Source organism: Rhinoderma darwinii (assembly GCF_050947455.1).
Source record: "Rhinoderma darwinii isolate aRhiDar2 chromosome 5 unlocalized genomic scaffold, aRhiDar2.hap1 SUPER_5_unloc_50, whole genome shotgun sequence".
Taxonomy (NCBI): Eukaryota; Metazoa; Chordata; class Amphibia; order Anura; family Rhinodermatidae; genus Rhinoderma; species Rhinoderma darwinii.
The window spans coordinates 159,520-177,631 of NW_027461810.1; the positions used below are offsets into that span (position 1 = coordinate 159,520).

An 18,112-nucleotide genomic window follows, 5' to 3' on the forward strand; every position below is an offset into this window, starting at 1 on the left:
GTCACACTGACCGTTTATAATACATTACACTACCTAGGTAGTGTACTGTATTATAGCAGCTATCAGTGCTGCAGGTCTTCTAGTAAAAAGTAAAAAAATGTTTTACAAAAGTCTAAAAATAAGTTATAAGTTACCTAAACAAAAAAGGCTTCATTTCCTAAAATAAGTCTTTTGTTATAGGAAAAAAAACCTGAAACGTTAAAAAAAGTACACATTTTTGGTATCACCTCGTTCGTAACGACCAAAACTCTAAATATATAATATTATTTTTCCCACATGGTGAACACCGCAAAAAAAACATACTTCGAAAACTATGCCAGAATCACTATTTTTTTGGTCACCAACCCTCCCAAAATATAGAATAAAAAGTGATCAAATAGTCGCATGTACCCCAAAATAGTACCAATAAAAACTACAACTCGTTCCGCAAAACATAAAAAAAGATATACATATGGTATCACTGTAATCGCATCGACCCGCAGAATAAAGTAAAATGTCATTTATAGCTCACGGTGAACACTGTAAAAAAAAAAAAAAAACTGTCAGAATTTATGTTTTTTGTTACCTTGCTTGCCAAAAAAAGTCGAATAAAAAGTGATCCAAAAAAAATCACATGTACCCTAAAATTGTACGAATTTAAACGACAGATTGTAACGCAACAAATAAGCCCTCACACAGCTCCAGGGGAGAAAAAATAATGTTCTGGCTCTCGACAGAAATTGTGCAGAGCGTTCCAAAAGCGGATAAGATTGGGCACCATTTATCAGTGCGACACTGGCCACATATCTATGGATTATTATTTATTTACCGTATTATTATGCCCTCTTATGCCATGATGTACTCTGCCCAGCTTACATACGCCCCCACATTATGAACTGAAACACCAGCAAAACCCCAAACAGAACTATTACCAAGCAAAATCTGCACTCCAAAAGCCAAATGGCGCTCCCTCGCTTCTGAGCCCTACAGCGTGCTCAAACACAAGCTTACGTCCACATATACACAACATTTTATACCCGGGAGAACCAGCTCAACATTGTATGAGGTATTTGTCTTCAGTGGCAGAAACTGGGCACAACATATTGTGCACTAAAATATCAGTGGAAAATGTTAATTTTCACTTTTCACCATCCGCTGCTCATAAAACCCTTTGCGCACCACGACTTAATAGCATGTCAAGGGTGCGGGGGGTTATATATGGAGTGGGCTCATGCACTGAGCCCGCTGCATATGCTGCAGGTGTCAGCTGTGTATTACAGCAGACACACGGGACTAACAGACAAGAACAGCGATCGCGCGGTTACAGGAGCCTGTAAAAATGACATTATACTGCAATACATTACGTTCTAACGATCGCTGGTTCATGTCCCTTAGAGGGACTAATAAAATGTGTAAAAAAAAAAGTAAATAAAGTTATTATCAGTGAAAAAAATATATAATATATTTAAAGTCCAAAAAAAAAAAAAACCTTTTCCCATTTTTCCTCTAAAGTAATGTAAAAAGATAAACAAAATTGGTATCGCTGAATCCGTAAAAGTCCGAACTATTACAATATACCATTATTTAACTAAAGCGGTGAACGCTGTAAAAAAAATAAAGAATTTAGAACGCCTAAATCACTGCTTTTTGGTCACATTAGTTTTTAAAAAAAAATTTAATACAAAGTGATCAAAAAGTTGTACTGATTGGTGAGATCCCAGGGATAGGACCCCCAATGATCACACATTGATGGACTATTTTAAGGATCGGCCAGTAAAGTGTTTTTTTAACCCCAGAAAACACCTTTAAGACAAGGAGTTGTCCTAGGTGCACAGCTACTTTAAAGGCAACGATGGATAGGAGAAAAGATGTTTAGTGCAAGTTCAGCTTTTTTTCTGACAGTTGGAGCTTAGAATATGACTACACTGTCACTCATAACACATGCTGGTAAGGGCCTGTTCACATCACCGTTCGCAGGTTTCCGATTTTCCAACTAAATCAATAGCGTTGTCGACTCCGCTATTGATTCTGTCGGAAAACCGGAAACCTGCCGTAATGGTGACGAACAGAAACCATTAGCGATATTTCCGTCACCATTGAGATCAATGGTGACTGAAACGGAAGCTGTAGTTTCACTTTCACTTTCCGTTGTGGGGTTCACCCGACGTAAACCTCCGACGGAACCCCGGAATGGAAAGCGAACGGTGAGGTGAACAGGCCCTAAAGAGTCAGGTTGTAGTGAGATTATGAGCGTTAAACATCAAGGGGAAATAATAAATAGATCTTTTCTTACCGGTTGCTCATAATCTGTTTGAAATCCCTATTTTTCAGCTCTACAAAAAGATCTGGTATTTCCTCAGCCCTGGACATTATAACTTCAAGGCACTGGGTTTTGAGTACTCCATGAAGCTTTGGTAGTTGGTAGAGAACAATGTTCATAAACCTGCAAAGAAGAATGAAAAAGAAGGCTAAAACATGCATCCAGCAATGCATTATAGGTATAACTGATATAGTTCACCTTACCTGTCAGCAAACCGTGGAAAATTTTTCACTATTTTATTCAAGCACATGATGAATTTGTCCTCTTTATTACTGGTTCGAAGAGTTTTTAAATTTTTTTCTACATGAGCAAACACGGGTCCTTCTATGTCCTTATATTGAAATAAAAAAAATGGAAAAAAAGTTTACAAAAGTAGTAAAATATGAGTAGGAAAATTGGATTTTTTTTACATACCGTAAAATCCCTTTCTCGTTGAAATCATTGGAAGACGCAGCACCATGGGTAGAGCCCTTGCCACTAGGGAGCTAAAACTAGGTAGGAAAGAGTATTGTCTTTGCCCAGGCAGGCCATACCCTTCCCATAGACACTGGCTTAATCAATTTGTACCGAAACAGTAAGAGAACACAAAAACAAACAACATGTCCACGATCCCAGGAGGAAAAAGGACCAATCAACCAAAACAAAAGGCTTATAAAACAAAAAAGGCGGCGGGATCTGTGTACCCCAATAAATTAAATGAGAATGGGATTTTAGAGTGATTACAAAAATCTATTTGACTTAATATCGTTAATATCGTTGGGGACACCGCACTATAAAATGAAAAGGAAAACAGCCATGCAATCTGCCTAACATACAGTTGGACCCAAAGGCTTTCGAAATCACAGACCGGATCCAAATAGCAATGGTGGCCTTAGACACTGATAACACCTTGCTTGGCCCTTGAGGAAGAATATAATCAGGCAACCTTAGGCAGGCTGGCTACTGGGGTCCAGGAGAGGGACAGACAACTAATAAAATCTGAGGGAAGAATGACCGCTGGTGGGACCCCACCTACCACAAAAAACTACCACACACACACACACTATATATATATATATATATATATATATATATATATATATATATATATACACACATACACACACATTAATGAATTATATATATATACACACACACACATATATATACACACACACACACATATATATATATACACACACACACACACATACACACACACAGATATATACATATATATATATCTATATCTACGTGTATATATACACATAATACATCGAGATGGATATATATATATCTATCTATCTATCTATCTATATCTGTATCTATCTAGATATACACACACATATATATATATATATATATATACACACACACACACACACACACACACACACAGTGGATATAAAAAGTCTACACATCCCCGTTAAAATGCCAGGTTTTTGTCATGTCGAAAAGTCAGTACAAGATGAATAGTCTTAGAACTTTTTCCACCTTTAATGTGACCCACAATCTGTACAATTCCATTGAAAAACAAACTGAAATCATTTAGCGGGGAAAAATAAAAACAAAACTACAATAATGTGGTTGCATAAGTGTGAACAACCTCTTATAATTGGGGATGTGGTTGTGTTCAGAATTAGCGAATCACATTTAAAATCATGTTAAATAGTAGTCAGTACACAGCTGCCATTATTTAAGGTGATTCTGAGTAACCCCATATAAAGTTCAGCTTAGTGGCGTAACTACCGATGTAGCAGCCATAGCGGCTGATAAGAGGCCCGCAGAATGAGGGACAAACCATAGGCTACATGCCTTTTTTTTTTTGCGGGGAGAGGTGGGGGTGGGGGGGTCGGGGCTGTATGGCGCCATCTACAGGGGGGGTTTTATGACGTGGCTCTGTGTGGCGCTACATACAGGGGCTCTGTGTGGCGCTACGTACAGGGGCTCTGTGTGGCGCTACATACAGGGGCTCTGTGTGGCGCTACATACAGGGGCTCTGTGTGGCGCTACATACAGGGGCTCTGTGTGGCGCTACATACAGGGGGCTGCGTGGCGCTACATACAGGGGGCTGCGTGGCGCTACATACAGGGGGCTGCGTGGCGCTACATACAGGGGGCTGCATGGCGCGTTATACAGGGGGCTGCATGGCGCGTTATACAGGGGGCTGCATGGCGCGTTATACAGGGGGCTGTATGGCGCGTTATACAGGGGGCTGTATGGCGCGTTATACAGGGGGCTGTATGGCGCGTTATACAGGGAGGGGGCTGTATGGCGCGTTATACAGGGAGGGGGCTGTATGGCGCGTTATACAGGGAGGGGGCTGTATGGCGCGTTATACAGGGAGGGGGCTGTATGGCGCGTTATACAGGGAGGGGGCTGTATGGCGCGTTATACAGGGAGGGGGCTGTATGGCGCGTTATACAGGGAGGGGGCTGTATGGCGCGTTATACAGGGAGGGGGCTGTATGGCGCGTTATACAGGGAGGAGGCTGTATGGCGCGTTATACAGGGAGGGGGCTGTATGGCGCGTTATACAGGGAGGGGGCTGTATGGCGCGTTATACAGGGAGGGGGCTGTATGGCGCGTTATACAGGGAGGGGGCTGTATGGCGCGTTATACAGGGAGGGGGCTGTATGGCGCGTTATACAGAGAGGGGGCTGTATGGCGCGTTATACAGGGAGGGAGCTGTATGGCGCGTTATACAGGGAGGGGGCTGTATGGCGCTATCTACAGGGAGGGGGCTGTATGGTGCTATCTACAGGGGGGCTGTATGGTGCTATATACAGGGGGGCTGTATGGTGCTATATACAGGGGGGCTGTATGGTGCTATATACAGGGGGGCTGTATGGTGCTATATACAGGGGGCTGTATGGTGCTATATACAGGGGGCTGTCTATGGCATAATCTACAGGGGGGGCTGTATGGTGCTATCTACAGGGGGGCGGTGTGTGGCGTAATCTACAGGGGGAGATGTGTGGCGTAATCTACAGGGAGGCACTATCTACAAGGGGAAGTTGTGTGTCACCCAGGGGAGGGGGGGCAGTCAAAAGTTTGCTATGGGGCCCAGTCTTTCCTAGTTACGCCCCTGGTTCAGCTGTTCTATTATGATTTTTCCTGACATTTTCTTTGTTGCATGTGACAGCAAAAGCCATGGTCCGTAAAGCGCTTACAACACATCAAAAGGGATCTAATTGTTGAAAGGCATCAGTCAGGAGAAAGGTACCCAAGAATTTTCAAGGCATTAGATATATATATGGAACAAAGTGAAGATTGCCATCAAGAAGTGGATTACATTTGGCACAACAGTGAGATTACCAAGAACAGGACATCCCTCAAAACTTGATGAAAAGACCAGATTCAATTTGGTCCAGGAGGCTACCAAGAGGCCTACAGGAACATTAAAGGAGCTACAGGACTTTCAGGCAGGTCTGGTCGTGTAGTTCACGTGACAACAATCTCCCGTACTCTTCATATGTTTGGGCTGTGGGGTAGGGTGGCAAGACGGCAGCCTTATCGGACAAAGAAAAACATACAAGCGCGGCTATGTTTTGCAAAGAACTACATCAAGTCTGCCAAAAGCATGTGGGAAACCGTGTTGTGGTCTGATGATACCTGAATTCCATTGAAAATATGTGGGGTCACCTGACCACAGGTACACAGGTGACCTGGTACACTGGAGATGCCCTCGCAATCTGACAGATTTGGAGCGCTTTTGCAAGGAAGAGTGGGCAACATTTGCCAAGTCAAGTCATGTGCCATGCTGATAGACTTCTTCCCAAAAAGACTGAATGATGTCATAAAGTCAAAGGGTAATTCAACAAAGTATTAGTTTACGGGTGTGCATATTTATGCAACCACATTATTTTTGTTCTTTATTTTTATTTTTTCACTCTAAAAGATTTCAGTTTGTTTTTCAATATAATTGTACAGATTATAGGTGACATTAAAAGTGGAAAAAGTTCTGAAATTATTAATCTTGGACTGACTTTATAACATGACAAAAACCATAACAAGGGGGCGTAGACATTTATATACACTGTATACTTTTCTTTCCTTTTTTTTTTTTTAACTATAGTTTTCCGCTGTCTTGAAGACAAAGCAGTTTTTGACCATTTATATCTTCTCTGTGGAGAGCCGCGACCCCTTTGTTCTAGTGATTGGAGAGCTACCAGAGGTTGGATCCTTAACAATAAGTGATGGCATACCCAAGTGACATGCCATTACTTACTATAATATAAAATCCATTTAAGATGTATGATTGAAAGAAGTATGCAAGAAAAAAAATCATTGCTTAGGGTCAACCTTTGGACCAAACTTAAAATTAGAAGCAAATATATTGCTCTGACAGATTTTATCCCATATTGGGAGAAGTATAAAGCTTCTCAAAGAAGATGTATCATGAAGTTAATCTACAATTAAATGGCAGTCTTATAAAACATATATTGTAGGAAATTGGTGCATTTTACTCTTTTTAGAGTAATCGATGTGTAAATGATTGCAAATGCTACAATTACATTCATCTAAATAATACTGACCAATATGCATTACTTTAATAAATAGTAATATAAAACTCTAAAACAGTAGCTTGACATACTTTCTCTTTTTCTGCAATATATCGAAGAACAAGTCCTAGAACTTCAGCGGCTGCAGCATAAACTTCTTTAAACCTTGTGAATGCAACATTGTTGGCAAGAGCTTGAAAATACCTAAATAGAAGATTGCCCGGTTAATACCAAACTTTATAATGAATAATAATTTGAACTGTTCTGCCACAAAATAGGGAATTTCTTAAAGATATCACTAGATCCAAAACGAAAAAATAAAATAAAAAAAGAGACCGTTTCACAGTAAAGTTAGAGTAATAATCATAATTCATTAACTTTATTTTTATTTTTTTGCTTTTAGTCACATTTTTGTAAAAAGCACCCGCTGTCATACTGATTGTCACTTTTGCTGTAGCTTTTAGGGACACAGCAAATCACCACTGTTAAAGGAGTTGTCTAGAAAATCCATTTTTAAATATCTAATTCAAAAATTGTGAGATAATAGAGGGGGAGCACCCCATTCAGTACTCTTATCTAGGAGTGCGAGCAGCTACAAAGACTGTCTTTCACCCAAGAAGACCCGACACGTCTGTGCATTCACGTAGACTTTATTCCGTTAAATGGGAACTTAGTAAGGTTTAAATTTCCCCTGTGTTGGAAGCTGCAGGGAAATTAATCACTTGCTGATGGGATTCCACGCAGATTACAGTTTAATATTGGCGGTCCCAGCAGTGGAACACCCCATAAGCATAAGTAGCTTGTCAAAGAACCATTCTCACAAAAAATAAATCCTAAAAGCCAAAAACCTCTTTAATAACAAAGTGTCAGTTTCTCATCTGAACTGAGAAGTGAATTCAAAAGGGACAACCAATATAGGAGGGGAACCTTGTTGTCAATTTGGCAGAAATGGTAGTAGCAATGGATTTTAAAAAAAAAGCGAATATCTCTGTAAAAGGAACTTTCGATTTACTAATGTATCCATTTTGGGTGGAAATGCTCTTTAAAACAGGTCACTCACCGGTCAGAGTCTATTTCACATTTTGGGTCATGTGGAGAGAAGTTATTAGCAACCACCAAACCCAGTAACTGAATTCCTACGGAGTTGTCTTTGGTATTGGGGTCTGTGCCAGAAAAGCAATCATATATTAACCTTAAGACAAAAAAAAACACAAAGATAGTTTTAGTTAAAACTCTGCCTCTTTACTGTACATACTATTACACAGGCAAGGAATACTCCAACATAAATAAAATGCCAGAAAAAGAAAATTATACAAAATTTACAATAATATTTATATACTATATACTCTAATACGCATTTCCACCATCATCTAATTAATCTCCGATATAGTCTGTTGTAGCTTGAGGTCAGACTTCGTATTTATTTATTTTTAACCAGTTACATAGTTCGTACTGTTGAAAAAAAGACACATGTCCATGAAGTTCAACCAAGGGATGGGAAAAGGAAAGGGAAAAATCTCTACACATAGGAGCTAATATTTTTTCATTCTAGCAAATTATCTAAGCCTTTTTATATATATATATATATATATATATATATATATATATATATATATATATATATATATACACACATATGTATATATATATATATACTGTGTGTGCTATTGTTTGTAACTTTTAATGGACTATCCTAATTTCCTAACGGAAATATACCCTGACGAAGGGTGCGAAACGCGCGTCGAGGTGTCTTTTCTCTGAGACTGTCAACAGCCATCATGTTAGCCTCAGGTAAATGATATGCAACTATGCCTTACAATGATGTATGTTAACTAGTATAACAACGGCGATATACCTGCACTTAGATAGTGGGTAAACTGATACTATATAACTCTGCACTAGTGTGTAGACTTTAACTCCTACTTGGTAGTGTTATTTACCTGTTGTCACTATGCTTTGCTACAACATATAGGCTATGGTGGTGAATGGATTATCTCAGATTTTTGTCTGATTTTAAGTATGTTTTAAATTTGTATGTTTTTTGTATAGATATCTTTGGGAGGGTATTCCATCTGTGGAACAATAAAACTATTTTTGGACTAACATATGTCTGTATGAGAAATTTTTCTTGTGTATACATGTACATGAGACGTATATAGGTTTTCTAATTGTAGATTATGTCTTATGGCTATAGTGCGATCTAAGGGGTATTATAGGTGCTAACTATATATACATGTATATATATATATATATATATAATACACACATATATATCTCAAAAAGAAAAAAAAGTATTTTGAAAGTTCACCAATCACATGGATATACTTTTTTTTTTTTTTTTTTTAATTCAAAAAGGTGTACATAGCCTTTCAAGATGCTAATATTATTGATGCCATTGTTTGGAACTTTTAATGGACTATCCTCATATTTTTTTCAAATGGAATTACAGTAGAATTTTAATGGGCATTGGGGTGAAGGGATACAAAACAAATGTATACCACAAATGCTAAAATGCTATGCATACTTGTATGGAATACAAAGACAATCCTTCCAGCACTCCAAAACAGTTTTAATGATCTCAAGATTATGTCTATATACTGCTCTCTTTTCATTAAAGGAATTCCTCATCATAAAGTCAAGCAGTCTGTTAGCCAGGATTTCATCCTTTGCAAGCCCCTGAGAAACAAACATACTGTTAGGTTAAATGATCATCTATGCAGCAGTTAATACATAACATTTCACTTTTAGAATTATTTTCTTTTCTTACTATGCCTCAATTGCTACTTACAATAGGTGTAGCAACACTCGACCAAGAAAGTAGTGTCACAACAGTCTCTACAACCATGTAATGAATGCCTGTTCCACCATTATTTCCTGACACAATCAGCTGTAATAATGGGCCAATCCAAAAAACTGCATAAGGACGGAAAACCTAAAATAGAAGAGCATGCTTTCACACAGGAACATGAAAAGTATGCAGTTTAATGTTTGTTCTCATATGCATATTTTACATTGAAATATAAAAACATATTGGCTCTCATGCATAAGTGTTCTAACAAAGTGTGAATGTTGCCCAACTATCCAGCCTCAAAATAATTCTGTCATCTAACACTCTTAGAAATGGTTCTCTGATCGATAATGCCTGAATTTCCTCTCATCATCTGGCTTTAGTAATGGCTACCAGAAATACAGTTTTGATAGTTAGCAATTTTAGACTTGAATCATCAATGCGTTCAAAGGGAGGTTTTGATAGCCTTTGAAGTACGAAATTTAAGTCCCATTGAGGAGAAAGAGAACAAATTGAACGCTTTAGTCTATTGACTCCACTAAAAAAACCTTTTCACCCATCTAAGATTTGCTAGAGAGAAATCAAAAAAGGAACTCAGTGCTGAAATTTGTACCCGTAAAATACTAGGACTCAGACCGAATTCAAACCCCTGTTGTAGGAAATCGAAAATCTGGCCCACATTTGGGATAGATTGTACTGGTGTCCCGTCTCCACACCAAGAGCAAAATCTTTTCCAGATTTCAAGGTATATAGCAGACGTGTTTTTCTTCCTACTGGCTTTAATAGTGGACATAACCTTATCAGATAGGCCACGCTGTTTTAGAATTTCCCTCTCAGGATCCAAGTCGAGAGTTGAAAATGTTCTGGATTCGGATAAAATAGTGTCCCTTGATGCAGAAGATCTTTCCTGAAGGGAAACTTCTGCGGCTCTTGCAGTGATATTTGGAGAAGCTTATTTTCGCCCAACATGGCACTGCTGTTGAATTTTCTGTAATACTTTTGGAATTCAGGGAAAAGGAAGACAGGCGTAGACTAGTTCCTGACCCCAATTTTAAGACTGGGCATTCAGTTGTCTCTGGAATTGAGAGAAAAAAATCTTAGCCATTTGTAGTACTTTCCTGAAGCAAAAAGTTTGCTTTTCGGAAGACCACATTTTTTAATTCATATGTTTCAGATAATGAGACCATTCTCCTGGATCTATCCTCTCCTCGTCTGATATTGTATTTTCTGATCCTTTGAGATTAACTGGCAACAGAGATAAAACATTGTTTTCTGCCCAGCTGAAGATTTGGTCTGCTAAATTCTGTTGATTTTTGGATTGTGTGCCCCCTTAACCTTAATGCTTCAAATAAGCCACCGTGGTCACGATGTCTGAAAACACCTTTACGTGGTTCTGAAACAAAAATAACTCGCCTGTCTGAGGGTTTTCCATACTGCTCTTAATTCGCGATAATTTGAAAATTTTGACTATTTGGGGAGGCCAAGGTCCTTGGAAAAGCTTTCCAGATAGGTAACCCCCCCCCCCACACACACACAACCTCTTTTGCTGGCATCTGTCTGAACCAGAATTAGCGGATTTGGATGCCAAAGAACCCCGGATAGGAATTTTTCTTCCACCAACTACCAGTTGAGAGTGCTTTTGATGATATAAGTATTTTTATTTTGTTTTCTAGAGAAAAACTTTTGTCCCAGTAAGACAGAATCCAGGATTGTAGACTGCTCGTGTAAAATGGGACTCTAGACTGATTGGATACACGCTGTGAGCATACCTAGTATACTTGTGTTTCTGATGGAACAGAATGTTTTCTTTTGGAACTTTTGAATCTTGCCTTTGATATTTTTAAAAATGTTTTCTTATAGAAGAAAAGAAGTTTGTGGTCTGGAATCTAATATTGCTCTTAAAATTTTCCGCAGTCTTTCTGGGACTAATTCAGATTTTTCTTTTTTTATAAGCCAGCCTAGCTCGATTAACAACTGAATCGTAAAAACCTTGATCCTGAAGAAATTCTTGTCTTGAGTTTGCGACTAACAAAAATAGTCTTCTTAAGGTATTATTAAGATGCTCGGTTTTCTTAAACATGCTACCAGCTCTACTATTACTTTTGTGAAGATCCTTGTGTCACAGGAGATTCCAAAAGATAGAGCCACAAACTGGAAGTGATGAATTTGATGGGATTTGTCCAATACTGAAAACCTTAAGAATTTTGATACACTGCATGAATGTGAATATGATAATAGGCATCCCTTCAGTCCACATAACACATCTCGCCCCCTGAGGAATTAACTGAGTGGTGGACTTTAATGTTTCTATTTTGAATTTACTGTATGTGATCCACTTGTTGAGAAATTTTAGGTTTATTATATACGGTAAGATTCATTGTTGTTGTTTTTTTTAACCAGAAAATAAATGACCCTGTCCTTTTTGAGACACCGGAATGATAACCCCTGAATCTAACATGGACATTATTCCATGTAGTATCTTTTCTTGAAGTATAGGCGAGGTTTGGGTTGTAAGAATGAATTTTTCTGGGGGGAGAGATGTGAACACTATGTTTAGTCCTGAGTGAACGATGTTGAGTACCCACCCATTTTGGGTTATTTTTGTCCACGCATGGTAAAAAGATTTTTAGTCTCCCGCTAACCATGGCATCATTGTTGATTAGATTTATGGTTGATGTTGGATTAAGTGCCTTAATTTCCATCCTTTTGGGTAAGATCAGCATCCCGTTTTCCCTTTGAAATCCCTATATTGGGTCTTTAAAGGACTGCTTTTTTGGCGCAGGTTTTTAATCAAGAAAATCTTTCTTCTTATCAGCAACCTTCTCTAGTATGTCATCCAGGGAGGGTCCAAATACATATTACCCTGTGAAATTTAGTGCGCACAATTTTTAGACTCTTCCATGCCTTCATCCACAGAGCCCTACAAGACAGAGAGGGCCGCAAATCGTACAGATTCTGCAGATGCAAACATACATTGACTTCGCTACAGAGGTGGCAGCAATATTTGTTTTCAAAATCTTCATTGAAGCCTCCCAAGATTTTTTTTTAAGTAGGGAATCAGCTTTACGATCCATAGGGTAAGAAAGTTGAGAAAAATCTTCAAAAGGAAGTTCTGTCCTTTTAGTAGTTTTAGCAACCTGAACATCTACTTTAGGAATTTCATTATACACCTTAGAGTCATTCGTATCAAAGCGTAAATGGCTTCTAAATTATTTTGAAATACCCAGTCCTTTTTCAGGTTCTTCCCACTCCTCCAATATAATTTCCCTAATATTGGAATTAACTGGGAAAAAAATGAAATTGATTTTTATGCCTAAATCCCGCGAACATTTCATCCTGAATAGTATGAGGCTCTTGAACCTCTTCCACTTGCATGGTAGTTCTTACAGCCCTTAGCAATGATTTCATGTCATCAGATGAGTAAAAAAAAATAATCTGGGATATTAACGGTTTGCCGAGCCGAAATCCTGCACTCGCAGATTGAGGAAGCGTCAATGTAGAAGGAGACGCAGTGGGGTTTGGACTGGGAGTTTTCAACATAGTCTAAGAAAATTAAATTTCTTCTCATACCATAGTGCTGAGTTCATCCAACAATGTGTTGCTCTTCTTTCAGGACATGAGATATACATTCTTTACATAGTTTCTTTTTACAAAAGTAAGAAAGCTTTGTAAAAGAAGACCACACATGTACGCACTCTTTTGCTAAGCTTTTTTAGATCCACTGTTTTCCCCCTAAGGGAAAAGGAAAGGAGCAACCATCACTAAGGGAAATCCAACGAAATCTCTAGACAAGACATATTCCATCTGTTTTGTCAATCCTATATGTGGTACTCACTGTACTGGGAATGATGGAGTTCCAGAGGTCTCAGGATATGGAGGGGACAGGATGTCAAAAAAAGACAGACCTGAGATCAGGAAGCCGTTCTGGACGTGACCGCCAATATTTAAATGGTTTGGATTGCTTTCCCTTCTGGCATTTCCTATACTGAACGCCGGCTGTATCGCATGATTGGCCGCATCCTATGACGTTCCAGCATCATCACATGACTTCCGGGGCAACACCGTATACGTCAATGTAACTTCTGGAAGTTAGAAAGCAAGATGGTGCAGCGCAAGTGTGGACCGGAAGTCCACCGGCGTTTCTCATAGCGCCTACGCCTGTCCAGGAGATGGCCGCAGGAGGACAGGAGATGGCCTGGAATCTTAAGCCCTCAAGCACCTCAATAGAAAGACCTCCAGGCCAGATAAATCTTTTTTTCTTTACTCTTCCCTCTTGATAGCACCACCAGGAGAGCTCCTGCCCCTGCCTTCTGTAGGGACAGGAAAAACACTGGTGGGAGGTTGTATGGGGAGCCTCATATAAGTCTATTGATGTTCTGCTTCCTGTCCCTAAAGAGCTCAAGGGGAACAACCTCCACATAGTGCCGTCATGGGGGACGACATAGAAAAAATATGTTTCCTAAAAAATCAAAAGGGTTTTATTTTTAACCCCCAAAACGGAATTCTAGAAATAAAGAACATCAGCAATCACGCCAGATGTCCACTTGGGGGAAGATTGGCTTCTTTTTTTTTTTTACAAAGCCTGGCAAAAAAAATTCACAAAAATATGAATTCTAGATGTTACTCAGTCTGGAGTCAGTTTAGAATTCTCTTCCTTCCCCAAAACAGGTTTATCCAGACCAAACGTATCTGAGACCCTTTAAAATAAACAGCTCTGGAGGAAAAGAGATCCGATTGGTCGCTATGGGCAACACTCACACTTTTTGTGAAATTCAGAACTAGTGACTGCAAGGAAATGCAATCATGTATTGGACAGCAGGGACTAAATATGAGACATTGTTTAAATAACGTATAACAGAAAAAAAATAATTTAGAACTTACTTCTTCAGAGTTAACAACAAGTTTGGAAATAAAAAGACGAATGTTCAATGGTGTGGAGGAATTTCCTAGTTTAGAATGTAAAAAGGTCATCCATGGTGGCAAGTCCTGTGCTTTACCCTAAATACAAACAGAAGACAGATCATAAAAATAGTTTATAAGTGCCAAAATAGGCTCAGAGGAAATACATTTTTTCTGCATGTAGCAAACAGAGTTTAGTTTTCACTTTCTTAAATGCTTTAGAAAAATAAAACAACTTCAGAGTAGTAGCTAATGGCAACACTGCCAATTTTTCTGTGAGACCGCTTTAAAAGACTAGCTCTAAAACTTTCCAACATTACTCCATACCTCCTCTACTTTGGGTGTTATATCATTTTGTTGCATATGTTTAATCAGTCCAGCCATAGGCGCCATACACTCATGCTGATTAAGTTCATCCATTTCAAACTCCATAACAACTTGCGGTGTCTGGACATCAGAGCTGTGATCCTGTCATAACAGTGGTGAATTAGAATACATTATTCATATAAAAATGAATTACAGTACACTACGTTTAAGAGAAGGTGTTGATGTGTTACGTTTTACCAAGGTGGAGAAGAACCAGCCTATAATAAATGTCTATTTTTACTATAGCTCAGCCTGTAGAGGCTATGTACTCATTTTTCATTGTTTTTCAGAGGGGCTTTACACTCTTCAACTTTACCTAGAATCTGCATTGATGTCTGCAGTGTACCTCTAATTACATCATGTTCAAAATTAAAAATCAAAGTTAAACGTGCAGCCGGGAGAAAAGGGACAGAGTGGACCCCTATACTATGCAAATGTACATCAGATGTTTCTCCTGCATTATATATCATGAGGTGCACTTTAAACGGCAGTGAGAGCAAAATGGTGTGGAGTCATGGGACCAGCACAGGATGCAAACGGTACGTATATCACATTTTATTTTTAGTAATTTAGAGCAGCTTGGCCCTTAGGCCTCATGCACACGACCATAGTGGTGTGTAAGTATTGTGATTTGCGGCGCGGACGTCAGTGGAGTGTCATCCGCGGGCTACCCGCAAATCACGGGCCTTGCTGGAAAGCAAAAATGTGGCCTATATAGGATATGTCCTATCTTTTTGTGGTCCAGGCCCCCGGGCAATGCACGGACCGTGGAAACCACAGTCGTGTGAATGGGGCAGCAAAAACACGTTCTTGTGCATGAGGGCATAGTGTTTGAAAACTCCTTTGATCTAGAGTTTTAACTACAATTGTTGTGCACTTCACTGCAATCTAGTGCTGTATGTTAGCAGTCATTTTAGGCTGGAGAAAGACTGACTGCCAGGTACCAATACATCCTTAAAGGCTATGAACACCTTTGAAATCACTGAAAAGGAATTAGATCTACTTAAAGAGGCTCTGTCACCACATTATAAGTGCCCTATCTTCTGCTTAATGTGATCGGCGCTGTAATGTAGATTACAGCGGTGTTTTTTATTAAGAAAAACTATAAATTTTGACGGAGTTATGATCTATTTTAGATTTATGCTAATGACTTTCTTAATGCCCAGATCACGCTTGCTGTCGTTAAGTCACACACAAACGTTACCGAAGTGTCGGGATTGTGAATAGACATCGCGTCCTGGCTGGAAGCGATGTCTATTCATTCTCAAGACACTTCAGTAACGTTAATGTGTGAGTAAGTGACAGCATATCATGATATAGCAAGATCACAATGTGCTGAGTAAATGAATGGAGAGAAGTGTATGACGCTGATTGGTCAGCGTCATACACGTCTCTTTACAACGCCCACTTGGTCAAAAGCTAAAAAACGCCCATTTGGGCATTAAGAAATTCATTAGCATAAATCTAAAATAGGTTAGAACTTGTCTTTCTGAATAAAAAACACTGCTGTGATCTACATTACAGCGCCGATCACATTATGTAGAAGATAGGGCACTTATAATGTGGTGACAGAGCCTCTTTAAATCATGGGTGTGGAACCTTTTTTTCTTTCAAAGGCCATTTAGATATTTATAACATCATTTGCAGGCCATACAAAATTAGCAACTTAAAAACTTAGCCTCCTATACTCATAGTGCATCGCCACAAACTAGGCACACAGGTTTGCCCTTGAGATCAACAAAAAATAAATAATTTGTCCATTTCGATTAGAAAGATCGATACTCTGCATTAACGTTTATATTTCTTTGTAGTTGCCACTTGTAGGATGTCACACCACTTAAGTTTTAATAACTATCCAGTGTGTGCGGCGGTCTGAGTAGGCGACTGTTCGTGGCGAACGCATTTAAGTCCTAACTCTACATGAGGCCTCAGCTAAATTTCTATATTTTAGGAGCAGGAAGGCGGAAGGAGCCAAGTAGTTTTATTCACTACTAGTGAATGAGGCGGTGGCGGTCTGAGTGAGGTCAGTGCGTGCAAGCCCTGGAGTGGACCAGTCCAGTCATCTGACCTCACGTCAGTGACGTGAGGTCAGGTGACTGGCCCACTTCCGGGCCAGCATGCACTGACCTCACTCAGGCCACCTAATTAACTAGTAGTGAATGACACTACTTGGCTCCGTCCGCCCACCTCCTTTTCCTAAATGTGTGACATCACTCATAGTTAGGAGCAGGAGAAGGGCGGACTGAGCCATAAAGTGAATGACACGGCGGCAGTGGTCTGATTGGGATCGGTGCGTGCCGGCAGGGCCGGGCCAGACCAGATGATTATGCGGGCCTTATATGGCCTGCGGGTTGGACATTCCCCACACTTAAGTTAAAGTCACAAAAAAAGCCATATTTACTTATACAAGAGCTAGTCCAAACACCAGTACTCAGCAGGATGCAGACAAGCCCCAATGCTACATAACTGTTTTTTTTAAATAAAACAATGCTTTATGCAACTTTTAAATTGACTTTTATAAAAATAAAATAAAAATAAAATTTAAGAGATAGCTTCCATATATTCTGTATACTTAAAAGTTGTATCATTCTGTCAAATCCGATTGTGTCAGTTCAGGTGGACTGACGGCTCAGCTGAAAGCTGGTCCTGCATGTCTCTAATGATCACATCTAAGTTGATTAACTTAGAGATGACCTATAACAGCTGGATCCTGCGTGTCTGAGACACGCAGGACCCACTCTCAGCCGAGCAGTCAGTTCAGCTGAACTGACAGAAGCTGTATCTTTCTCCCAGTCGATTTCTATGTATATAAGAAACATAGAAGCTGTATAGTAAAAAGCAATAAAAAATAAATTAAAAAAATAATTTAAAAGTTGCTTTAAATCATGAAAAATACGGTTGTATATAAAAAATAGGGTTTATAGGTGTACATAGCCGTTAAAGAAATTAAGAGGGTCGAATATGAAATAACATATCATTTAAGTCACACAACAGTATCTTCTTAAGTACCCTTATTCTTCTGCTCCTTTGAGACTTCAATGGGTCCTGGGAACTGTAAGAAAAACTCTGGACTCCAGTTGAGAAGTCAAACTGGCTCATTTCTTCACTCAGACTGCTATCTGCCATGTAAGACTGTGAAGATAAATACTGGGGCTCATCTTTAACAGAAGCAAAACAAGGAAAAAAAAAGTCTCATTACGAATATGAAAATTATTTATAGAAACATACACATTAAACGTGTGTTTTTCATGTTAATGTCCCAAAGTCTGATCAAAA

General features: G+C 39.2%; 1 protein-coding gene across 1 annotated transcript in view; it reads right to left on the reverse strand.

Annotated features, from left to right (window-relative positions):
• The window catches only part of LOC142696293 (DNA-dependent protein kinase catalytic subunit-like), a gene marked incomplete at its 5' end in the record, with an annotated part of 326,262 nt that overhangs the window by 55,209 nt on the left and 252,941 nt on the right, over positions 1-18,112 (reverse strand). The window contains 9 exons of the mRNA XM_075847621.1: positions 2,273-2,422; positions 2,503-2,630; positions 6,876-6,987; positions 7,844-7,975; positions 9,308-9,459; positions 9,572-9,715; positions 14,453-14,569; positions 14,798-14,938; positions 17,846-17,994. Of these exons, the coding sequence (XP_075703736.1) occupies positions 2,273-2,422; positions 2,503-2,630; positions 6,876-6,987; positions 7,844-7,975; positions 9,308-9,459; positions 9,572-9,715; positions 14,453-14,569; positions 14,798-14,938; positions 17,846-17,994 (1,225 nt within the window). The remainder of the gene's footprint in view (positions 1-2,272; positions 2,423-2,502; positions 2,631-6,875; positions 6,988-7,843; positions 7,976-9,307; positions 9,460-9,571; positions 9,716-14,452; positions 14,570-14,797; positions 14,939-17,845; positions 17,995-18,112) is intronic.